We start from the raw sequence: 27,652 nt of genomic DNA, 5'->3' as shown, positions 1-27,652 counted from the left end.
CAAAATTACAAGTGCAATACAAAAAAAATACTTAAACAAAAATAAAATTACTAACTATTTGTTAAATATATTAGCAGTATAGGTTACATTTAAATATGGGTTTAAGAGTCATATTAATAGTTCTTAAGTATATAGATTTTTTGTGTAATTCAACAAATCATAATGGTTTTTAACAATTACAAATGTTCATAGATATTTTTCATAAATTTGCTGACATGGCAAAAACTAAAGACAAATTTACAATTGCAGTTGAAAGGGCTTGTTTTTCTAACAAAACACTTCGACTAGTGTATGTTCAAATCATAATTGATGATTTTAATTATAGTGATTGATGTTTACAGCGAATAATACATTGTTTGGCTTAATGTAACTTATTAATTACACTTAATATTTCATGTTCTTCGTTAAAAGCATTTGATTGTAAAGTTTATTACTATTTTATTATTCTGTTTTTATTTTCGATATTAATGAATATTAATTATTGACAGTCAGCAAGTTTTCTATAGACATTGTATAATTTAGATTAACCATAGAAATAGAATACACGTGTAAATATTATTTGAAACCGGTTTGTCTTTTAAATCTTGTGTTTTTATTATTAAGACGTAATTTGTGATAATTTCGTAATCTTAATTTTGCGTCAAGGGGTCAAATTTTTTAATTGCATAATTATTTGTTATAGTTTATTTTGCTCTTTAGCATTGATCTGTGAACCGGTAAGAGGTTAAAAGAAAAGCTCACAAATAATTAAGCAGTTATGACTATAATTTGGAAAATTTCGTTAACAAGTTATTGTTTATAATCAATTATTCAAAGTAATTCAAAATTTAATCAATTTTATTTTTTCTCATTTCAGGTATGTAAATCGATAAACTGGTTTTCTTTATATGAAATGTTATAACTGTAAGTTTTATATACTTTACGTTTTTTCCCTTTAAAAAGGTCTAGATATAACGTTTTTAAATATTTTATACCCTACACCATTATAGTGTAAGGTATAAGGCCAAAATATTGGCCTTACACCCAGTTAGTTAGTTAGTTAGTTAGTTTTGTTTGTTTGTTAGTTAGTTAGTTAGTTAGTTAGTTAGTTAGTTTAGTTAGTTAGTTGTTAGTTAGTGTAGTTAGTTTTGTTAGTTAGTTAGTTAGTTGTTAGTTAGTTCGTTAGTTTAGTTAGTTCGTTAGTTCGTTAGTTAGTTAGTTAGTTAGTTAGTTCGTTAGTAGTTAGTTCGTTCGTTCGTTCGTTATTTAGTTAGTTAGTTCGTTCGTTAGTTCGTTAGTTGTTCGTTCGTTAGTCGTTCGTTGTTCGTTCGTTTCGTTCGTTCGTTCGTTCGTTTTTTTCGTTCGTGTTCGTTCGTTCGTTCGTTTCGTTCGTTTCGTTCGTTCGTTCGTTCGTTTCGTTGTTCGTTCGTTCGTTTCTTCGTTCGTTCGTTAGTTCTTTCGTTTCGTTCGTTCGTTGTTCGTTCGTTTCGTTCGTTTTCGTTTCGTTCGTTCGTTCTTCGTTCGTTTCGTTCGTTCGTTCGTTCGTTCGTTCGTTCGTTCGTTCGTTTCGTTCGTTCGTTCGTTCGTTCGTTCGTTCTTCGTAGTTCGTTCGTTCGTCGTTTCGTTCGTTCGTTCGTTCGTTCGTTAGTTCGTTCGTTCTTGTTCGTTCGTTCGTTCTTAGTTCGTTCGTTTCGTTCGTTCGTTCGTTCGTTCGTTCGTTCGTTCGTTCGTTCGTTCTTTCGTTCGTTCGTTCGTTCGTTCGTTCGTTCGTTTTCTTTCGTTCGTTCGTTCGTTCGTTCGTTCGTTTTCGTTCTTTCGTTCTTCGTTCGTTCGTTCGTTTCGTTTCGTTCGTTTAGTTCGTTCGTTCGTTCGTTCGTTCGTTTTTTCGTTCGTTCGTTCGTTCGTTCGTTCGTTAGTTCTTCGTGTTCGTTCGTTCGTTTCGTTCGTTCGTTCGTTTTCGTTCGTTCGTTTCGTTCGTTTTCGTTTCGTTTCGTTTTCGTTCGTTCGTTAGTTCGCTTCGTTCGTTCGTTCGTTAGTTCGTTCGTTCGTTTCGTTCGTTCGTTCGTTCTTCGTTCGTTCGTTGTTCGTTCGTTTTCGTTCGTTCGTTTCGTTTCGTTCGTTCGTTCGTTCGTTCGTTTCGTTCGTTCGTTGTCGTTCGTGTTCGTTTCGTTCGTTCGTTCGTTCGTTCGTTTTTCGTTCGTTCGTTCGTTCGTTCGTTCGTTCGTTCGCGCTTTTCCCGCCTCGTGTCCTCTTCGGTTTCTCCCCCCTGTTTATAAAGAGGCGAATAAACTCTTTCAAGCATCGAAATTAGTCAAAAAACTAATAAGGAACAGGAACTCGATTGACCGATTTTTGACAATAAAATTTAAATAATAAAATAGCACAGCAAGGTGAACTGAACTGAAATCTTATATCCGGACAACAGATATCAAATCATCTTAAGTAAAAATCTATGTTCAATAAATATTCTTCATTTAAAATAGAAAAGCCTTTAGGTTGTTAAAAACAAATAAAATATTCTAATAAAAATGAATTTTAAAACCAAAAGCCTAACAAATAATAAATAAATAATCAATATACCATACAAAAAGGTTATACATACAAAAGCCGGTTTTCTTGATTTTAGCAGAAGAAAATATAGAAAACTTGCATATTATTTGTGTTTTTCATTATTCATTAACACCTTTTAAAATAATTGCAAAAAAGAGCAAAACAAATCCAGTATTAAAATGAAATGTCATGCCAAGTCATAATTCCATCATTTTTATAATATATGTTTTTTTTTGTTAATAAATGCATCATTGAATTTAAAAAGCATAACTAAACGCTATAAAATACGGCAAACAAGAATTAAAGCACCAGAGTAAACAAAAACTTAAAAACTCGTGAAATAGAGATGCTTGTCATTAACACAAATAAAAACTAGCCACTGCTTAAAAATGCTTAAATAAACCATAAAACGAAGTAAAACAAAGTTAAAATGAAATTAAAGAAATAATGAAGAGTTTTTTTTAAGCTGAAAACGCAGAAATTGTAATTGTTAAACAAAAACCAAATTTAAAACAAACTAAAGTCATTTTTAAATATTTGTCTATGACGTTTTATTTAAACAATTAACAACTCAATGTAAAATGATTACACAAATTACAAAATAATTGAAAAATCTTTAGACATTAACAAACAAGAACAAATTTTATTAAGTTTTTACAATAAATTTGCAATGTTTACTTGTGCTATTGTATTGTGATGTTTATATAAATATTTTGTTAAATTTATTTAATATTTAAACAAAAGACTTTAAGCAATAAACAAACACAAACTAGAAGTGCATATAAGTCATGATGAAACAAAAGACTTAAGAAACATACTGGCAGGTGCTAGTTGTGCAGTTATTGTGTTTTCTTTTTAAGCTTATTGTTTAAGATTTGAACAATTAAATTCTTTAATGAATTTTTAATATATTGAGTCATTAATCATATTTTGCAAATATCTAGAGAATAATTAACTTTATAGAATTTATTAATTAATAAAAGTTTTTGTGTGCATTATATTTGATTAATGCCTTTTATAAATATCTATACTTTGGAAACAAAAAACTCTTTAGAAAACTGTTAATGGTTTGTATAGAGATCTATGAATGAGGATATATTTGGTTAACAAAACACCAAAGTTTCATGACAGATTTGGGGAAGTCATAAGAATAACTTTTAAGTTTATATTAGGGCTCTGCAAAAGTCTTTGACAAAGCTTCGTTGAAGCTTTAGTTTGCACTTCTTAAACTTATATAAAGCTTTATATAGAATTTTTAAAAAAACAGAACTAGTACTAGAACAGAACTAGAACAGAAATAGCACTACAGAACTAGAACAGAACTAGAACAGAACTAGAACAGAACTAGAACAGAACTAGAACACTAGAACAGAACTAGAACAGAACTAGAAGAACAGAACTAGAACAGAACTAGAACAGAACTAGAACAGAACTAGAACAGAACTAGAACAGAACTAGAACAGAACTAGAACAGAACTAGAACAGAACTAGAACAGAACTAGAACAGAACTAGAACAGAACTAGAGCAGAACTAGAATAGAACTAGAACAGAACTAGAACAGAACTAGAACAGAACTAGAACAGAACTAGAACAGAACTAGAACAGAACTAGAACAGAACTAGAACAGAACTAGAACAGAACTAGAACAGAACTAGAACAGAATAGAACAGAACTAGAACAGAACTAGAACAGAACTAGAACAGAACTAGAACAGAACTAGAACAGAACTAGAACAGAACTAGAACAGAACTAGAACAGAACTAGAACAGAACTAGAACAGAACTAGAACAGACTAGAACAGAACTAGAACAGAACTAGAACAGAACTAGAACAGAACTAGAACAGAACTAGAACAGAACTAGAACAGAACTAGAACAGAACTAGAACAGAACTAGAACAGAACTAGAACAGAACTAGAACAGAACTAGAACAGAACTAGAACAGAACTAGAACAAGAACAGAACTAGAACAGAACTAGAACAGAACTAGAACAGAATAGAACAGAACTAGAACAACAGAACTAGAACAGAACTAGAACAGAACTAGAACAGAACTAGAACAGAACTAGAACAGAACTAGAACAGAACTAGAACAGAACTAGACAGAACTAGAACGAACTAGAACAGAACTAGAACAGAACTAGAACAGAACTAGAACAGAACTAGAACAGAACTAGAACAGAACTAGAACAGAACTAGAACAGAACTAGAACAGAACTAGAACAGAACTAGAACAGAACTAGAACAGAACTAGAACAGAACTAGAACAGAACTAGAACAGAACTAGAACAGAACTAGAACAGAACTAGAACAGAACTAGAACAGAATTAGAACAGAACTAGAACAGAACTAAACAGAACTAGAACAGAACTAGAACAGAACTAGAACAGAACTAGAACAGAACTAGAACAGAACTAGAACAGAACTAGAGCAGAACTAGAACAGAACTAGAACAGAACTAGAACAGAACTAGAACAGAACTAGAACACTAGAACAGAACTAGAACACAAACTAGAACAGAACTAGAACAGAACTAGAACAGAACTAGAACAGAACTAGAACAGAACTAGAACAGAACTAGAACAGAATAGAACAGAATTAGAACAGAACTAGAACAGAACTAGAACAGAACTAGAACAGAACTAGAACAGAACTAGAACAGAACTAGAACAGAACTAGAACAGAACTAGAACAAACTAGAACAGAACTAGAACAGAACTAGAACAGAACTAGAACAGAACTAGAACAGAACTAGAACAGAACTAAAACAGAACTAGAACAGAACTAGAACAGAACTAGAACAGAACAGAACTAGAACAGAACTAGAACAGAACTAGAACAGAACTAGAACAGAACTAGAACAGAACTAGAACAGAACTAGAACAGAACTAGAACAGAATAGAAACAGAACTAGAACAGAACTAGACAGAACTAGAACAGAACTAGAAACAGAACTAGAACAGAACTAAACAGAACTAGAACAGAACTAGAACAGAACTAGAACAGAACTAGAACAGAACTAGAACAGAACTAGAACAGAACTAGAACAGAACTAGAACAGAACTAGAACAGAACTAGAACAGAACTAGAACAGAACTAGAACAGAAAACTAGAACAGAACTAGAAACACGACTAGAACAGAACTAGAACAGAACTAGAAAGAACTAGAACAGAACTAGAACAGACTAGAACAGAACTAGAACAGAACTAGAACAGAACTAGAAACAGAACTAAACAGAACTAGAACAGAACTAGAACAGAACTATAGCAGAACTAGAACGACTAGAACAGAATAGAACAGAACTAGAACAGAACTAGAACAGAACTGAAGAACAGAACTAGAACAGAACTAGAACAGAACTAGAAACTAGAACTAGAACAGAACTAGAACAGAACTAGAACAGAACTAGAACAGAACTAGAACAGAACTAGAACAGAACTAGAACAGAACTAGAACAGAACTAGAACAGAACTAGAACAGAACTAGACAGAACTAGAACAGAACTAGAACAGAACTAGAACAGAACTAGAACAGAACTAGAACAGAACTAGAACAGAACTAGAACAGAACTAGAACAGAACTAGAACAGAACTAGAACAGAACTAGAACAGAACTAGAACAGAACTAGAACAGAACTAGAACAGAACTAGAACAGAACTAGAACAGAACTAGAACAGAACTAGAACAGAACTAGAACAGAACTAGAAACAGTACTAGAACAAATCTTGTATTTCCTTGCCTTTAAAAAGTCATTGACTAGAACTAGAACTAGAAAATAACTAGAACAGAACAAGAACAAAACTAGAACAGAACTAGAACAAATCTAGTATTTCATTGATAAAATATTAAAAGAATTTAATATAAATGAATATCTATTCTACAAAGATTAACATAGCATCAAGTTCGTTTCTTAAATCTTTTGTTTTTATTAGCAAAATTTATATCAAACTAAAACTAAATATTCATTAAAAAAATATATAAACATCATCAATATTCCTCTATATTAATATAACAAATTCCTCAAAAATTTAAAAAAAGTAACAAGTTTGTTTCTTAAATCTTTCATTGATTGAGCACGTTTATTTGTTATTTATTTGTTGACGTTAAAACAAAGTTTATTCCCCTTTTGCTTTAACGAAATAGCTTAGGTTAATATTTAAATTTATAATTAATATAAATGATTTTTTTCTTATAAATTAATTCATATATCAAACTTTAATAATACGTTAAGGTTCAAAGATTTTATGACAAATTTTCGAAATCATCCAGGTATGGCTAAATAGTTAGTAAATACTTATCAAAAAAGTACAAAGTTTTTTATTAACAAAAAGCTAATAAAATGATTTTAATGTTTTATAAAGCATACTTATATAATATTTATAGAAAACCATTAAAAGGTGCAGAATGGTGGAAAATTTGAAATAATTGTAAAATATATTTTAGTATATTTTATATAATTACTGGTATAAATGTATTTGTTTTATATTATTACTTTTTATAATAATTATAAAAAATTTTGTTTCTTTTTTTATAAAATTCTATAAAATTATTATTTATGTTTATTATTTGTTTCGCATTTAGTTATGCTTAAATAAGTTTAATGTACATATTGTTCAAATGTCGTATATTGTATATATGACTTACTTCCTCTGTAGTTGTTAGCTTGTTTTGTAAAAAGAACTGATCTAAAAGTTATATAAGTAATAAAAACCCCAAACTAGTTTATTAGCCAGCTTTTAAAGTTTTATTTTAGAATTGTATTTGCAAAAGTGAGTGGATTTTGTTGGACAAAAATTATTTTATTGCAAGCTGTAAAATTCATTTATTAGTTATTGAAAATTTAAATAGATTTTAAATAAGTTTTGTAATTATTGAAGTTATTTAAGATTGAGTAGTTACTGTATATAGGATTCAAGTCAGGGTCCAATCGTCTTTACAAGGTTTAATTTCAGGTCTTTGTAAGTCTTATTTTTATATCATTTTGATGCAGATAATTCGTTTCATTCATAGATCTTTATATGGTCTAATTGTATATCATATTAGGCCAGATCATGAATGCCATCCTTGCTAACTTTGAAGTAGAAATTTGACTTCAAGGTTCAATTGAAGTTAGGTCTCTATAAAAAGCCCAATATGTCTGGACGGATCATGGGTCTTTAATCTTAGTTCTGTATATAATTCAATTCTGGTTCTTTATAGAATTTAATCCTAGTTAATTTTGTACTAAAAGTTTGGCTTCATGATATGGCCCAATTCAATCTCAGTTCTTTATATGATCCAATTAATTTTAAAATAGGAGTCTGGTTTCAATTGAAGTTCATTCTTAAGTAAAAATTTGGCTTCATTGTAGACCCAATCCTTTGCCATTTGGAATAACAAGATTTTGTAGAAACCTATTGTAGGTCTGTAGAAAAGTCTATGGATCTGTCTGTAGAATATACTATAAATCAGTCTTACTATAGACTGATCTAGACTATATTTCAGTCTATAGTCAAGACTATAGATCGCCTACATATAGTGAAGGCTGAAGCAAATACTATAAATATTTCAGTCTGTAGACAAGAATATAGATCAATAGTCAAAGCTCCAGATCTCCTGTAGTAAAAACAATAGATCTATTTATAGTCAAGACTACATATCAGTCTACAGTCAAGACTATAGATCGTCTATAGTAAAGACTATAGATTATTCTGTCTAAAAGACTATTGATCAGTCTATAGTCAAGACTATGGATCAGTCCATAGAATCTGTAGTAAACACTATGGATCAGTCTGTAGAATAGATTATAGGTTAGTATGTTATAAAGAGGTTCAATCGCAGATCTTTCTATGATCAAAATTGGAATCAATTGTAGACCTTTAATCTTAAAAATTTATAGGGATCGATTGAAGATCTTCATAAGGTCCAATCACAGTTCTTTGACTTTTTGTAGAGGCAATCCTTTGCCATTTGAAAACACAATTGCAGATCTATTAAAATCGTAAGATTTTATAGAAACCTGTTGTAGGTCTATAGAAAAGTCTATGGAACTGACTGTAGAATATACTATAGATCAGTCTTATTATAAACTGATCTAGACTAAATTTCAGTCTATAGTCAAAACTATAGATCGTCTGTTGTAAATACTATAGATCAGTTTATAGTCAAGAATATAGATCGGTTTATAGTCAAAGCTATAGATCTCCTGTAGTAAAGACAATAGATCAGTTTGTAGAGGCTATAGATCAGTCTGTCTAAAAGACAATAGAACAGTCTACAGTCAAGACCATATAGCAGTCAAAGCTATAGATCTCCTGTAGTATAGACAATAGATCAGTTTATATTGAAGACTATAGATCAGTCTGTCTAAAATACAATAGAACAATCTACAGTCAAGACTATAGATCAGTTTGTAGAAAGACTATAGATCAGGATGTAGAAAACACTATAGATCAGTCTGTATTAAAGACTGTGGATCAGTCAGTAGCATAGATTATAGATCAGTCTGCTGTAAAGAGGTCCAATCGCAGCTCTATCTAGGAACAAATTTAAAGTAAAAGTTTGGCTTGAATGGTAAATCCGATTGTAGGTCTTTATATGATCGAATTCTAGGTATTTATAAGGTCAAATGTCCTATTTCTGATTGGCAATTTTGAAACACAATCTCAGGTGTTTATAACTGCCAGTTGTAGGTAATTTTGAAGTAAAAATTCGGTTTTAATTGTAAGACTTGATAGAGCTCAATTGTATGTCTTTATAAGGTATAATTGCAACTTTTTATTCAAGATAAAATTAGATCTTGAAGTTCAATCTTAGGTCTAAACATATAATATTTTGAAAGAGAAATTTGATTTAAAACGTGGGTCATGCTATGTGTGAAAAATGTATATGTCTATTAAAACCGAATTAAGAGTGAAATTTCAAGGTAGATTGTTATTATGTTAATAACAACAAATTAATACAATTTGTGTAAATTTCGAAAATGCTTATTTTCCCTTACAAGCTGTTTATATAAGTTTTCTGTAGATTTGGATAATTTGAAAATAATTTTAAATTTAGATGATTTAAATTACCTGAGAAAAAAAGTTTCTCTATTTACAAAAATACTATAAATAACGTGTTTAACATTTTGACATTTTCAAAAACGTAACTTTTTAATTTAAATTATCTTAGGCTCTAGTCACCTACACCGACAAAAGAAAAAAAAGAAGTACCTAAAAATTAACCTAATTATACAATTATTTATAGCCTACTTTCTTCCAATTGTTATTACTTAACCACCAAAAATACAAGTACAATCTTTTACACTTTAATTTAGGTAATTTATGGTTAAAAGCTGGCAACGAAAATTACACAGAAAGAAAAAAATCAGTTTTTTTATTTTGCATGTCAAACTGTCATGATGTGAACTCTGAACGTGACAAGATAAAAACAAAAAAAGAAATAAAATAATAACAAGCCATGAAGAATAAAAATAAAAACACACAAAGAGATATGAACAAAAAACAATTGTTTTATTTTAAAATTTATTTAACACCGACAAGTGTTACTGCCACTATTAAGCCACTACTAGTGTTTGACAGTGGCTTATGAAAAATCACACAAAACAAATCTAAAAACCACAACAAACCAACAAACTACCAACGAACAGCAAAATTGTGGTATTGACTCATTCATACACACATATATACATATACTGATCATAATGCATAAATATGGCTTAAAACACAAAATGCAAACTTTAAATGAAAACAAAACTTTTACAGACTACTTTACACACACTGTGTGTTAGTGTATGTTTGTTTGTTTGTATGTATGTAATATCTAAAATCGTAAATAGTATCTTGTTGACCTAGTTTTTTAAAAGTTTTAAATTTTGCCGGCTTAGAAATAAAAACAAAAACAAAACTTCATAGAGCCTGTTTAAAGGCTAAGTCAGATTTGTTAGATATATAAACATTACTTCAGGTTTACACACTGACTGCATTCACATTAAAATTACAAGTTTTTTATTTACACTTTATAATTATTTGTTTAACTAAAAGTAGCCAAGTTTTGTGTTTTGTGTTGGCAAACAAATTATTGTCTCTCTCTAAGCTTTTTATAAAGTTTATTTGTTTAGTTTGTTTTTCTAGCTTCTTATAAAATTTCGGGGGCAAATTTCCAATAGAACTCAAAAAAGCTTTTTTTGTGTTGGTTTTAACTGGGGTAGGGAACGAATTAAATGTGTACTATTGTCTAAAATTTAAAATCGAGAAGCTTGAGAAACTGCTAAAGATTTGAACAAAACAAATTTTTAACACCTAACCCGAAAATTTTTGGGCTTCAGTTTCAGCTCTTTATAAAAGGAAAATTTAACTTCATTATCATGTTTAATCATAGATGATTCTGTATAAGGTCCAACCAAGGTCCAATTGAAAATCTTTTATAAGGTTCAATCGAGGCTCATTTTGAAGAAAAAGTTTAGATTCTAACTTTGGTCTTTTTAAGAACTAATGTACGTCCTTTCTATATAGAAATTTGGTCTAAATTATGAAGTTTAATAGTTGATATTGATATGGTCGTTGCACCGATCGTTTATATCAATAGTATGTATTTATTAGGTCCAATCATTGATCTTTATAAGATTCAATCATGAATCATCTTGAATCAAAAAGTTGTATTCAATCATTAGACTTAGGATTAGGATTTAATCGCATGTGATTTGGCTTAATGATAGGTCTTTATAATGACCTGACGTAGGTTTTTATGAGGTTTAATTGTGGAGTTTTACACAGTATATAGTAGGTGTTCATAAGGTCCACTCATAGACCTTTATAGGTTTCAATCGTGGATCTTTTTGAAGTAAAAATTTAGCTTAAATCATTGTCTTTATAATATTTAATCGCAGGTCGCTATAAATTATATTTAACGCGTCCAATCTTAATTCTCTATAAGGTCCAAATATAAAACTTTAAAAGATTCAAATGTAGATCTTTATAAGATCAAGTAGAGTTATAAAATACATCATTATATGTTCCAATTCTAGGTGTTTATAAGATCAAATCAAAGCTCTTTATAAGCTCCGATCATGAGTCATTTTAAACCAAATATCTTAACATCAATTGTAGGTCCTTTTGATATAAAAATTTCACTTAAATTTTATACCTTTATAAAGTCCAATCGCAGATCCTTATAAGATTCCTTCGTAGATGTTTATAAAGTTCTATCATAGGATTATATAGTCAAATTGTCCAAATGTAGATGTTAACAAAGTCCAATAGTAGGTTTCTGTAAAGTCAGATAGTAGATCTTGATAAAGTCATATAAGAGATCTTTAATCTTCGATTTTTAAAAGTTACAATCTTAGAACTTTAAACAATTTTATCACAGATCTTTATAAAGTCCACTCATAGGTCTTTATAAGTTTTTATCAAGGAACATTTAAAAAAAAGTTTATCATAAATCATATATTCCGACATGATAAAATTGTAGAACCTTCTGATGTGGATCTTATATTTTTACAAAGCCCGATCGCAAGTCATTATAAGATCTAATCGCAGAGCTGTAGAAAGATCAATTGAAGAAATTTATAAGGTGAAATCGTATGTCATTATAAAGTCCAATCGTAGAACTTTATAAGGTTTAATGGTAGATATTTTTCAATTGTATAATCGTAAAACTCTATAAGGTTCAATTATAGATCTTTGTAAAGTCAGTTCATACGATCTATGTCGGGCGAAAGCATAAGTCTCTATAAGGTCCAATCATTACTCATTTTGAAGTAGAAATTTACAATCGCAGCTTTTAATACAATTAAATTTCTTTATAATGTCTAATAGCAGGTCTTTATAGCCCCCTAGTTGGTCTTAAATTCTTTAACAGATCATTTCACTTTCAAAAATCAACCTAAACAAAAAATACTATACAGATAAAAATCTGTATTATAACCATAACCAACTAAGAAGAAACTACCTAAATGATTTTCATAAAAAACAATTTTCATAAGATTTAAAACAAAAAATTAAAAAGCTTTTTTCACTCAAAATAAACAAATAGCTTTAAATATAAATTAGTTAGCTCAACTAAAATATATAATTTTAATAAGCCACTCTCCTCCTACCGGCTTTTTATTTGTTTTTACAAAAGCAGAGAAATAAAAAATGTGTGTTTTTTCAAAAACAAATAAGCTTTTTTTTGTAATTGAAACTCAAGCTTACATTTGTATCTCACTATCTATATATTTATGAACATGAGAGTAGTTTAATTCAACTTGTATCTAATAAATTTTTCGATTTTTAAACATAAAAAAATCGTGCATAACATTCGTTGCACGATGCAGTTTGTTTTTTAATTTTTTTGTTAGAAGAAGGTCAGTAAAGTGGTTTAACTACAACTAGACATTTTGGTTGGTTGCTTAGTGTTCAAGTGCTTTTTCAAAAGCCTCATGATAGTGCAGTAATGGTTATTGATATGACACACACACACATTAGTACACACACTTATAAGGCAACATCCAAATCATATGTCTACATGCAACATTCATTTTTAACTTCTTGTGGAAGTGGTAACATTAGCTGTCTTGTTTTTTTAATCTATCTATCGTTATTTTTGTTGTATTTTATTTGTTTTTATTTTAGACTTGCATTTGAAAATTTAAATTGCATCATTTGTGTTGGCATGAATTTTTCTTCTCTTGTGGGTTTATTTATTTTTGTTGTTGTAGTCTTCTTTTGTTTTATTAAATTATCTAATTTATGAGTTTATGTTTGTTGTTGTAAAAAATACTTAAATATTTCTTTGATGACATGAAAAGAAATAAAGAGGAGTCGTGTACTATTAACGATTTTGTATGAAAATTAAGGAAGTTTTGTGTTTTAATGAAAATACGTTTTAAATAACAAGTTCGTGTCTTGAGTCTTTTGTTTTAGTGCTTCGATTACTGTACTGGGTAACACAGATTACGCAGCAGGGTTTAGTTAGTAAAACTAAACTATAGACTAGACTAAAGACTAGATTATGGACTGGACTATAGATTAGACTATAGACTAGACTTTAGAATATATTATGGACTAGACTATAGACTAGATTATAGACTAGACTATAGACTAGACTATAGACTAAACTATAGACTAGACTATAGACTAGACTATAGACTAGAATATAGACTATACTATAGACTATACTATAGACTAGACTATACTATAGACTAGACTATAGACTAGACTATAGACTAGACTATAGACTAGACTACAGACTAGACTATAGACTAGACTATAGACTAGACTATAGACTAGACTATAGACTAGACTATAGACTAGACTATAGACTAGACTATAGACTAGACTATAGACTAGACTATAGACTAGACTATAGACTAGACTATAGACTAGACTATAGACTAGACTATAGACTAGACTATAGACTAGACTATAGACTAGACTATAGACTAGACTATAGACTAGACTATAGACTAGACTATAGATTAGACTATAGACTAGACTATAGACTAGTCTATAGACATGACTATAGACTAGACTATAGACTAGACTATAGACTAGACTATAGACTAGACTATAGACTAGACTATAGACTAGACTATAGACTAGACTATAGACTAGACTATAGACTAGACTATAGACTAGACTATAGACTAGACTATAGACTAGACTATAGACTAGACTATAGACTAGACTATAGACTACTCTATAGACAAGACTATAGACTAGACTATATACATAGACTATAGACTAGACTATAGACTAGACTATAGACTAGACTATAGACTAGACTATAGACTAGACTATAGACTAGACTATAGACTAGACTATAGACTAGACTATAGACTAGACTATAGACTAGACTATAGACTAGACTATAGACTAGACTATAGACTAGACTATAGACTACTCTATAGACAAGACTATAGACTAGACTATATACAACTCTATAGACAAGACTATAGACTAGACTAAAGACTAGACTATAGACTAGACTATAGACTAGACTATAGACTAGACTATGGATTAGACTATAGACTAGACTATGGATTAGACTATAGATTAGACTATAGATTAGACTATTGATTAGACTATTGATTAGACTATAGACTAGACTATAAACTAGACTATAGACTAGACTATAGACTAGACTATAGACAAGACTATAGACTAGACTGTAGACTAGACTATAGACTAGACTATAGACTAGACTATAGACTAGACTATAGACTAGACTATAGACTAGACTATAGACTAGACTATAGACTAGACTATAGACTAGACTATAGACTAGACTATAGACTAGACTATAGACTAGACTATAGACTAGACTATAGACTAAACTATAAACTAGACTATAGACTAGACTATAGACTAGACTATAGACTAGACTATAGACTAGACTATAGAATAGACTATAGACTAGACTATAGACTAGACTATAGACAAGACTATAGACTAGACTATAGACTAGACTATAGACTAGACTATAGACTAGACTATAGACTAGACTATAGACTAGACTATAGACTAGACTATAGACTAGACTATAGACTAGACTATAGACTAGACTATAGACTAGACTATAGACTAGACTATAGACTAGACTATAGACTAGACTATAGACTAGACTAGGCTAGACTATAGACTAGACTATAGACTAGACTATAGACTAGACTATAGACTAGACTATAGACTAGACTATAGACTAGACTATAGACTAGACTATAGACTAGACTATAGACTAGACTATGGATTAGACTATAGACTAGACTATGGATTAGACTATAGATTAGACTATAGATTAGACTATTGATTAGACTATTGATTAGACTATAGACTAGACTATAAACTAGACTATAGATTAGACTATAGATTATACTATAGACTAGACTATAGACTAGACTATAAACTAGACTATAGACTAGACTATAGACTAGACTATAGACTAGATTATAGACTAGACTATAGACTAGACTATAGACTAGACTATAGACTACACTATAGACTAGACTATAGACTAGACTATAGACTAGACTATAGACTAGTCTATAGATTAGACTATAGATTAGACTATAGATTAGACTATAGATTAGACTATAGATTAGACTATAGACTAGACTATAGACTAGACTATAGACTAGACTATAGATTAGACTATAGATTAGACTATAGATTAGACTATAGATTAGACTATAGATTAGACTATAGATTAGACTATAGATTAGACTATAGATTAGACTATATATTAGACTATAGACTAGACTATAGACTAGACTATAGATTAGACTATAGATTAGACTATAGATTAGACCGTAGATTAGCCTATAGATTAGACTATAGATTAGACTATAGATTAGACTATAGATTAGACTATAGATTAGACTATAGATGAGACTATAGACTAGACTATAGACTAGACTATAGATTAGACTGTAGACTAGAGCATTTTTTTAGCTCTTTGACATTTCCAAGTATTTCACCAGCTTCCTTTGTTAAATCACCTTCCATATTATTAGTAACGTTCATGCAATTTATTCGTCAACAATTGTCCGTCTTTTAAAATTTAACAACAGTGTAATTTCTGCATTATTTCAAGCCTTTTAAAAGCAATTATTTTATCGTTAACATGAATTTCCATTACCCTAACTACATACACCTTTTTAATGATAATTTTTATGGGACAGTTGTCATATGTCAGAAGTGCTTAAATGAATTCTTATTCGAACTACAATATGCTTGCTAAAAACAACAATCACGTTACTATATGATGCTAACACATATTAAAATAAGCAGTTAAAATTTATGCATTTATTGAATGGAAATTAAAAATAAACAAAAAATATCTAAAGCTACAATCTTCAGATTCACCTGTCAGCGCTGATTTATAAAAGAAAAATATATTAAAGCGAGAGTCTGTCGGTTTGTTATGGTTATTTTTTTTCTGCATTATACTCTACACTACTAAAGTGGTGTAATTATTTCGTGCTAGTGTTTGCATCAGACTAAATTGAAGTGTTTTACATCCACCTTTATGCAAATTAAATGATACTTCCATTTGTTTGTCAATCCATATAAATCTTGAAAACAAACTAACGTTTTTAATTATTCTTGTAAGCAATGACCCCAACAAATGACTACATCTGTCGAATGTCATTTCAAATAAACTTATATATCTATCAGTTATAGGACACCAAATGGTCATCTATGCTTAACCTTTACTTTCTTACTTGGTGTTTTATATTAACAAAACTCAAACAGGTTGTAATAAAGTAAAATCGACAACAAATATAAACAAAAATTTTTCAGGGTCAATTTTTTTCTTTTTGTAGTTTTTTTTTTTTTATGTGTATCAAAATATTTTGCTCTTATTTACAAAATTATGTAAATTAGTTTAAATAAAAAAGAGTTAAAGCCTGTCTTTTTCTCTTTCTTTTACGATTTATTTACTTCATTTTAACTTTTTTGGATTTGTTGCCATGGTTTGTCTCGAACAATTTGTTTGTAGTAAATAATTTTTAAGTAGATCTATGTGAAGAGTGAAGGACAATTATGTCAATGTGTCATTTAACTTTTAAATGACAAGTTATCGTAAAATTAATTTTAATGTTTTTTAGTCTGATTCGACATCAAAATCCAATTTCGAACTAGGGCGTTTTAGATTGGTTGCACTGAAGACTGGAAGGTAAACTTAGAAACTAAAATAGAAAATGCTATATAGACTAGACTATAGACTAGACTATAGACTAGACTATAGACTAGACTATAGACTAGACTATATACTAGACTATAGACTAGACTATAGACTAGAATATAGACTAGCCTATAGACTAGACTATAGACTAGACTATAGACTAGACTATAGACTAGACTATAGACTAGACTATAGACTAACTATAGACTAGACTATAGACTAGACTATAGACTACTTAGACTAGACTATAGACTAGACTATAGATAGACTATAGACTAGACTATAGCTAGACTAATAGACTAGACTATAGACGAGACTAGAGACTAGACTATAAACTAGACATAGGACTAGACTAATAGACTAAGACCTATAGACTAGACTATAGACTAGACCTATAGACTAGACTATAGACTAGACTATAGACTAGACTATAACTAGACTATAGACTAGACTATAGACTAGACTATAGACTAGACTATAGACTAGACTATAGACTAGACTATAGACTAGACTATAGACTAGACTATAGACTAGACTATAGACTAGACTATAGACTAGACTATAGACTAGACTATAGACTAGACTATAGACTAGACTATAGACTAGACTATAGACTAGACTATAGACTAGACTATAGACTAGACTATAGACTAGACTATAGACTAGACTATAGACTAGACTATAGACTAGACTATAAGACTATACTAGACTATAGACTAGACTATAGCTAGTCTAGTCTAGTCTATAGCTAGCTAGACTAGTCTATAGACTAGTATAGACTAGACTATAGACTAGATATAGACTAGACTAGTATAGTCTAGACTATAGTCTAGTCTATAGACTAGACTATAGACTAGACTATAGACTAGACTATAGACTAGACTATAGACTAGACTATAGACTAGACTATAGACTAGACTATAGACTAGACTATAGACTAGATAAGACTAGACTATAGACTAGACTATAGACTAGACTATAGACTAGACTATAGACTAGACTATAGACTAGACTATAGACTAGACTATAGACTAGACTATAGACTAGACTATAGACTAGACTATAGACTAGACTATAGACTAGACTATAGACTAGACTATAGACTAGACTATAGACTAGACTATAGACTAGACTATAGACTAGACTATAGACTATATAGACTATAGACTAGACTATAGACTAGACTATAGACTAGACTATAGACTAGACTATAGACTAGACTATAGACTAGACTATAGACTAGACTATAGACTAGACTATAGACTAGACTATAGACTAGACTATAGACTAGACTATGACTAGACTATAGACTAGACTATAGACTAGACTATAGACTAGACTATAGACTAGACTATAGACTAGACTATAGACTAGACTATAGACTAGACTATAGACTAGACTATGACTAGACTATAGACTAGACTATAGACTAGACTATAGACTAGACTATAGACTAGACTATAGACTAGACTATAGACTAGACTATAGACTAGACTATAGACTAGATAAACTAGACTATAGACTAACTATATAACTACACTATGACTAGACTATAGAGACTATAGACTAGACTATAGACTAGACTTAGACTAGACTGTAGAAATTCATTAAAATTAAGTTTTCTCTTTACAATTACTACAATATTTTATATTTATCTTTTCTTTTCAGGACTTGTACTATTTAGCCTTTGGTTATCCTGAAAAGGAGTTGAGCAGTGATATTGCTTTAATAACTGGTGGAGGGCAGTGGTTTGGGTAGACTATTATCACTACGCTTGGCTAAAATGGGTACCAAAGTAGTAATATGGGATATAAATAAACAAGGTACTTAGTTAATGAATGCATTTGTATTAAACTACAAAAGGGTTTTCTACATAATTGTGACTTTATTTCAGGCATTAATGAGACTGTCAAAATGGTGGAAGAATGTGGTGGTTTTTGTAAAGGTTATGTGGTGGATATTTCCAAGAAAGAAGAAGTCTATCAAGCGGCGGAAGTTATAAAACATGAAGTTGGTGATGTAAGTATTTCATTTGTTTAAATAATTTCTTAGGAAATTTTGTGGTTTTGTTTATGAGTTCAAAATTGTAACATGTTACACTCGACTTGTTATGATTGTTTTTTTATATATATTGTTCATTTAATTACTTGTGTACTTTAAACTTAAATAACATAATTCAGACAATTTAAAAAGAAAAATATAAAAAATAATAATAATAAACATATTAAATTGTGAGTTTATTATGTGGTTTAAGAAAACACGAAAATCATAACAGCATGAAAAATGTCAAAATCTCCGTGATATGTAAATTTATTTTGAAATTTAAGTAATAAATTAAAAAGATTATTATTAAACATAAATATACACACGAAATTTATAAGCACGCAATTTATGGTTAGGGTAGGCTTAATCTACAAGTCCAAAACTCTATAACTTAACAACCTTGACCTATAACTTTCTTTTATTGTTCTTTTTTTGGTTTGAACATGCTTTATTTTAAATAGTTCTCTTCAAGTCACGCTGTATCATGTTATCAAGTTTTAGCTAAAAAAAACAACTTAAAATTTAAATTAATTTTTCAACATAACGTTTGCTGTATTTTTTCTGACTGATTAAATCTTTTTATGTTTACCATTTATCAGTTTGTTAATATATAACACTATTAATTAAAACTTCAAAACTTGTAATTTAATCAGATTTTTAAATCTTGATCCTTTTGCATTTAACAACTGTTAATATCCTCATTAGCTGATAATAAAAGACTTAAGAAACAAACTTGGTATTGGAAATAATTTAACCCTAAAATCCAACATTATTTTTTAAAAGCATATATAATGAGGCCAATTAAAACTGTAGCGAATAAACACTATCCTATACTAAAAGAATAAAACCAATATGTTAATTACTATGGCCAAATATTTATTCACAATAGTCTAGACTGAACTAGAACTGAACTAGAACTGAACTAGAACTGAACTAGAACTGAACTAGAACTGAACTAGAACTGAACTAGAACTGAACTAGAACTGAACTAGAACTGAACTAGAACTGAACTAGAACTGAACTAGAACTGAACTAGAACTGAACTAGAACTGAACTAGAACTGAACTAGAACTGAACTAGAACTGAACTAGAACTGAACTAGAACTGAACTAGAACTGAACTAGAACTGAACTAGAACTGAACTAGAACTGAACTAGAACTGAACTAGAACTGAACTAGAACTGAACTAGAACTGAACTAGAACTGAACTAGAACTGAACTAGAACTGAACTAGAACTGAACTAGAACTGAACTAGAACTGAACTAGAACTGAACTAGAACTGAACTAGAACTGAACTAGAACTGAACTAGAACTGAACTAGAACTGAACTAGAACTGAACTAGATCTGAACTAGAACTGAACTAGAACTGAACTAGAACTGAACTAGAACTGAACTAGAACTGAACTAGAACTGAACTAGATCTGAACTAGAATTGAACTAGAACTGAACTAGAACTGAACTAGAACTGAACTAGAACTGAACTAGAACTGAACTAGAACTGAACTAGAACTGAACTAGAACTGAACTAGAACTGAACTAGAACTGAACTAGAACTGAACTAGAACTGAACTAGAACTGAACTAGAACTGAACTAGAACTGAACTAGAACTGAACTAGAACTGAACTAGAACTGAACTAGAACTGAACTAGAACTGAACTAGAACTGAACTAGAACTGAACTAGAACTGAACTAGAACTGAACTAGAACTGAACTAGAACTGAACTAGAACTGAACTAGAACTGAACTAGAACTTAATTACAATCCAGTCAATGGTTTTAAATATAATTTGGTCTATAATATGTATATACTACTATCTAATCTAAAGTTGGGCATACAGTATTTAACAAATTTTATTTGAATTACTCAATTGGCATTTAACATAACAATATTTGCAGTAACTAAATGTCTAGTAGCATTTAACAAAAATCTTAAGTATATTTTTTAAGTATTTTTAAATATTTATTCAACTCAACAAACAAATATACAAATAGTATAATAATTCAAAATAAATTAGTCAATGACCACAATATTTTTTTTGCTTAATAATATTTTGTAAATTTAACTTGTTAATTTCATTAACACAACAACTAGTAACCAGCAATATTAAGTAGCAACAATAACAAAAAACTTGCAACAAGTGTAGTATACTACAAACATAGTTAGTTGCAAAATTTATTAAATAAAAAAAATTAAAAAAAGAAATATTTAAAATTGTATATTATTAAATTTTTTAAGTAATACTTATTAAACTTGTAGTAAAATAATTACATATGTGTTAAATTTTTCAATTGTTGTTTGACACGAATGATTTGATGACATATAGGAGGCATATTTAAAAAGATATCATCGCCTCAAGTGCAATTGAGGGTTGGTTTTGAAAACATGATATTTAGTTTTTGTGAACGCTACAGGAGGCATATTTTGCTTACCAACCTTACCAATATTACAGGAATGGTAGTTGATTTTCAAGATGAGCAATTACCATTTATATAATTTAGAAAGATACAAGTTCTTGGGTTCAATTTTAGTACATTTTTGAATAATGCAATAAATGTCGAGTATTTGTTCATAAAGTAGATAATCAAAATTGTGAACAAACATTCAAGTTTCTAATGCCAACTGATATGTATGTATGTCAGCATTTTTTAATAGATTTTGCTAAATATGACAGGTTATGGTTTTTTGCGTTTTTAATTATTAATTGAATTCTATAAATTAAATTATAATTCAATTTGTACTTTGATCCTAACAGGTTTTATTGGTTTTAAGAAAATGAATTCATTCATTCATTCAAAAAAATTTTTTCAAAAATTTCTTAACTTAATTTTGATTTAAAAACTGGTTAATGCAGCTTTCCAGTTATGTTCTATGTCAGTTTCAGATAAGTTCAGTTTTATGTCAGTACTAGAACTGAAGTTCAGTTTTAGTTCAGTTCTAGTTCTAGTTCAGTTCTAGTTCAGTTCTAGTTCAGTTCTAGTTCAGTTCTAGTTCAGTTCTAGTTCAGTTCTAGTTCAGTTCTAGTTCAGTTCTAGTTCAGTTCTAGTTCAGTTCTAGTTCAGTTCTAGTTCAGTTCTAGTTTAGTTCTAGTTCAGTTCTAGTTCAATTCTAGTTCAGATCTAGTTCAGTTCTAGTTCAGTTCTAGTTCAGTTCTAGTTCAGTTCTAGTTCAGTTCTAGTTCAGTTCTAGTTCAGTTCTAGTTCAGTTCTAGTTCAGTTCTAGTTCAGTTCTAGTTCAGTTCTAGTTCAGTTCTAGTTCAGTTCTAGTTCAGTTCTAGTTCAGTTCTAGTTCAGTTCTAGTTCAGTTCTAGTTCAGTTCTAGTTCACTTCTAGTTCAGTTCTAGTTCAGTTCTAGTTCACTTCTAGTTCAGTTCTAGTTCAGTTCTAGTTCAGTTCTAGTTCAGTTCTAGTTCAGTTCTAGTTCAGTTCTAGTTCAGTTCTAGTTCAGTTCTAGTTCAGTTCTAGTTCAGTTCTAGTTCAGTTCGATACTGAAACTTGTTCCTATAACTTTTATAAGTTGACTTTTGAGTTGGTGCTCTTCTAATACATAATGTTAAACAATGTTTGGTAAATATTATGTAAACGTGATTAAGAAATCAAATTTGAATAAGTTTTAATACTATTTTCCATTATCGTAGAATTAATCTAAACCACATATAAAATTTTCCATTAAAATTTGTTATAACGAAAATGTTGCAACTTCCAACATTCTAAACAACTTCTGGTACACAAATTCGACAAATTGGCAACAAATTCTTGTTTTGACTGTAATTGAGCAATTCTTTTAGCAAATATTTCCCCCCCAAATAAACTAAAAGTATCATTACCAAATTTAACCGAAAATGCCCCTAAAACATTAATCAAGGTGTCAAATTTCAACATTATTTAATAAATATTAACTAACACAAACACTGATATGTTAGTTTAATGTTTTAACATGAAAATTCTTATAAGATTTTGCAATTCTTTTAAATAAATATTTAATACTTTTTGGTTACAAAATTAGAAGCTAATATTTTTGGTTCTTTTTGTTTTTGCTTGATTAACATTACAGGTTTCTTTGCTGATCAATAATGCTGGCGTAGTGTCGGGTCTGCATTTGCTTGATACCCCTGATCATTTAATTGAACGTTCGTTTAATGTAAATGTAATGGCACACTTTTGGGTAAGTTTTTAAAAATTTTCGTATATTTTGTTCATTTAGCCGTTTAAATGTTAGTTAAACATTTGTGTACATGCTCTAACGAACTTTTTTAATAGTATTTTGCAATATATATTTTAACAAATTCTAGTTAACCTTGCGTATTTATTTCTATTTATTTTTTTCGTTTTCCTACGGTTTTCAGACTACCAAAGCTTTTCTACCCAAAATGATTGAGAATCAACGTGGTCATATCGCCACCATTGCTTCATTAGCTGGTCATGTTGGTATAACCAAATTGGTTGACTATTGTGCTAGTAAATTTGCAGCTGTAAGTGGATTTTTTTAAACATTTGTATTTGTTGTGCAATATTTTTATTACAAGTTTTAATTTATATTTAGTTTTTCTTATTAATTTATACTTGTTTTTCTGTTTATATTTCTATTTAAAGGTGGGCTTTGATGAAGCATTGCGTTTAGAACTTGAAGTCCTTGGTCATACAAATATTCAGACAACCTGTGTATGTCCATTCTTTATACAACAGACTGGCATGTTTGATGATGTTAATGCACGGTAATTAAAATATAGAAAACAAATGCATACACACATATGTAATTAATCTTAGGAGATCTCTAACAAGATCTTTTATACAAAATTTTTATTGTTTTTTGAATATTTTTCTTGTAACTTGTTCAGTTCTGTTTAGATCTAGTTCTGTTCTAGTTCTGTTCTAGTTCTGTTCTAGTTCTGTTCTAGTTCTGTTCTAGTTCTGTTCTAGTTCTGTTCTAGTTCTGTTCTAGTTCTGTTCTAGTTCTGTTCTAGTTCTGTTCTAGTTCTGTTCTAGTTCTGTTCTAGTTCTGTTCTAGTTCTGTTCTAGTTCTGTTCTAGTTCTGTTCTAGTTCTGTTCTAGTTCTGTTCTAGTTCTGTTCTAGTTCTGTTCTAGTTCTAGTTCTGTTCTAGTTCTGTTCTAGTTCTGTTCTAGTTCTGTTCTAGTTCTGTTCTAGTTCTGTTCTAGTTCTGTTCTAGTTCTGTTCTAGTTCTGTTCTAGTTCTGTTCTAGTTCTGTTCTAGTTCTGTTCTAGTTCTGTTCTAGTTCTGTTCTAGTTCTGTTCTAGTTCTGTTCTAGTTCTGTTCTAGTTCTGTTCTAGTTCTGTTCTAGTTCTGTTCTAGTTCTGTTCTAGTTCTGTTCTAGTTCTGTTCTAGTTCTGTTCTAGTTCTGTTCTAGTTCTGTTCTAGTTCTGTTCTAGTTCTGTTCTAGTTCTGTTCTAGTTCTGTTCTAGTTCTGTTCTAGTTCTGTTCTAGTTCTGTTCTAGTTCTGTTCTAGTTCTGTTCTAGTTCTGTTCTAGTTCTGTTCTAGTTCTGTTCTAGTTCTGTTCTAGTTCTGTTCTAGTTCTGTTCTAGTTCTGTTCTAGTTCTGTTCTAGTTCTGTTCTAGTTCTGTTCTAGTTCTGTTCTAGTTCTGTTCTAGGTCTGTTCTATTTCTGTTCTAGTTCTGTTCTAGTTCTGTTCTAGTTCCGTTCTAGTTCTGTTCTGTTCTAGTTCTGTTCTAGTTCTGTTCTAGTTCTGTTCTAGTTCTGTTCTAGTTCTGTTCTAGTTCTGTTCTAGTTCTGTTCTAGTTCTGTTCTAGTTCTGTTCTAGTTCTGTTCTAGTTCTGTTCTGTTCTAGTTCTGTTCTAGTTCTGTTCTAGTTCTGTTCTAGTTCTGTTCTAGTTCTGTTCTAGTTCTGTTCTAGTTCTGTTCTAGTTCTGTTCTAGTTCTGTTCTAGTTCTGTTCTAGTTCTGTTCTAGTTCTGTTCTAGTTCTGTTCTAGTTCTGTTCTAGTTCTGTTCTAGTTCTGTTCTAGTTCTGTTCTAGTTCTGTTCTAGTTCTGTTCTAGTTCTGTTCTAGTTCTGTTCTAGTTCTGTTCTAGTTCTGTTCTAGTTCTGTTCTAGTTCTGTTCTAGTTCTGTTCTAGTTCTGTTCTAGTTCTGTTCTAGTTGTGTTCTAGTTGTGTTCTAGTTCTGTTCTAGTTCTGTTCTAGTTATGTTCTAGTTCTGTTCTAGTTCTGTTCTAGTTCTGTTCTAGTTCTGTTCTAATTCTGTTCTAGTTCTGTTTTAGTTCTGTCCTAGTTCTCTTCTAGTTCTGTTCTAGTTTTGCTCTAGTTTTGTTCTAGTTCTGTTCTAGTTCTAGTTTTGTTCTAGTTCTGTTCTTGTTTATATCTGGTTCGGATTTAGTCCATTAAATCCATATGAGAAAAGACTTTATAAACATTATTTCATTGAAGAAATGTAAATGTATGTGTTTTAAACTTTTACATCCACTAACTGTTTCTTTATATTCTCTTATATAGCTGGGTGCCCACTCTCAATCCCAATGATGTAGCTGATCGTGTCATAACTGCTATTCAGAAGAATGAAAAAATTGCCATAATTCCCGGTTACATTAAATTATTACTCTCCTTCAAGTGGTAAGTACAAACATATTGCAACTAATTATACACTTTATATAAAAATATTTCTCTTATCCTTCTCTCTAAAAAGGACCTTCCCTTGGGGTTGTATTGCTGGTCTGCTCAGACGTCTAGTACCCGATGCTTCACCTCACGGTTTAGCTCAGAAATCTCTTCTCAACTTTTATAAAAAATCTTCATTCTCTAAACCGTCACCTGTTCTAATTTCACCCGCTCCCATAATTACAGACATCGGCAGTAATGTGTTTAAGGAGCCCTTAACTAAAGCGGGTTCATTACTTATACAACGTTCTCCTTCGCTGGGCGAACGTGTTTTATAAATTAAACTGTACATAAAATACCTAGTTTAGTGATTTCTAATACTTTTATTTGTTTTTACCATTTTTTAGTCATTTAAGTCTATTAGGCTAGGAACACACCTAAGAGGTTTAGTTAAATAAGTTTTTTTTTTATTTCTAATTTTTACGTGCTTTTTATTTATTAAATTGGCATATTTTTAATTATTTTTTAAATAATGTTTCTTTTCTTGTATTTTTTAAAATAGTTTAATTTTAGTTATTTTAGTTGTAGTTAGACAAAATTTATAAAGAAATTGTTTTAAGAGTTTTAAAAAGGAAGTATGCTAAGGAGACAAAGGATTATAATAAAAACATTTATTTTCATCTTGAATTTAAAAAAAAAAAAAATATTGACTAACAATGCCATTTGCATAAATTGTGATTATTGTAGAATTATGTATATTAATCACTTTCACCTCATCTTTTATTTTGTCTCTATAATTGTCTGACATTTTGAATAAAATCTAAACTGTGATCATTTCTATATTTTATCTTATAAATCCTAAACATTTTTCGTGTCCTTAAACCTTCAAATATTTCCTTTTTATACACTTTTCTACATATTTCCTTGTATAATTTACAAATAAGTTTTGTTAGTGATATTAACATAAAAATAATAACAAATAAAATATATACAAATAATTTTAATGAGTTAAAAAATCAGGGGTTTTCATATATAAAAAAACTACACTTGTGTTAATATTATGTTTGTATATTTTTTTGGGTGTAAGTTGATAATTTAACACATAATATTAATTATATAAAAATGGGCTAAAGTATAAAAAAAAATCCTAAACCCCACATACTTATATTCCCCTATTCCCCTAATCCTTATCCCAGCATTTAACAAATATCCACATTCCCATAACCTAAATCCTCTTCCAAACTCCTCCACCCCTATAGCTCCTATAACCCTTATTTTCCCCTTATGTATTGCCTATTCCAAATCCTATACCCCAAATATCAACATTTAAACATTTTAAAACCACTTGATATAAATATTTACCTTACTAATGTATTTTATATAATGTCATGTTTATTAAAAAAATATTATACAAAATAAAAATTAAAAAAATATATATAAAAAAATTTAATTAAACAAGCTATTTTTTGCTTAAGTCCTCGATCAAATCAGTTCTATTTCTGTAGTCGTTCTGTTCTATTTCAGTTCAAGCTAAGTTCTAGTACAGTTCTAGTTCAGTTCTAGTTCAGTTCTAGTTCAGTTCTAGTTCAGATCTAGTTCAGTTCTAGTTCAGTTCTAGTTCAGTTCTAGTTCAGTTCTAGTTCAGTTCTAGTTCAGTTCTAGTTCAGTTCTAGTTCAGTTCCAATTCAGTTCTAGTTCAGTTCTAGTTCAGTTCTAGTTCAGTTCTAGTTCAGTTCTAGTTCAGTTCTAGTTCAGTTCTAGTTCAGTTCTAGTTCAGTTCTAGTTCAGTTCTAGTTCAGTTCTAGTTCAGTTCTAGTTCAGTTCTAGTTCAGTTCTAGTTCAGTTCAGATTTGTTCTAGT

The 27,652-nt window shown here is 30.0% G+C and overlaps 1 protein-coding gene across 1 annotated transcript in view; it reads left to right on the top strand.

Annotated features, from left to right (window-relative positions):
- LOC119610133 (estradiol 17-beta-dehydrogenase 11) overlaps positions 1-27,230 on the top strand; it is a 42,117-nt gene extending 14,887 nt beyond the window's left edge. Inside the window, 8 exon segments of the mRNA XM_037965234.1 lie at positions 18,851-18,922; positions 18,924-19,005; positions 19,077-19,201; positions 23,279-23,389; positions 23,571-23,696; positions 23,818-23,939; positions 25,691-25,807; positions 25,881-27,230. Of these exon segments, the coding sequence (XP_037821162.1) occupies positions 18,851-18,922; positions 18,924-19,005; positions 19,077-19,201; positions 23,279-23,389; positions 23,571-23,696; positions 23,818-23,939; positions 25,691-25,807; positions 25,881-26,130 (1,005 nt within the window). The 3' untranslated portion in view covers positions 26,131-27,230.
- Positions 27,231-27,652: the final 422 nt, after the last annotated feature.

This window comes from Lucilia sericata, unplaced genomic scaffold (assembly GCF_015586225.1).
Source record: "Lucilia sericata isolate MDLA Ls3-8-SP2 unplaced genomic scaffold, ASM1558622v1 Contig001124F_arrow, whole genome shotgun sequence".
Lineage (NCBI taxonomy): Eukaryota > Metazoa > Arthropoda > Insecta > Diptera > Calliphoridae > Lucilia > Lucilia sericata.
Note: the sequence above shows the minus strand (reverse complement) of the source record. Positions and strands in the feature narration are given on the sequence as shown.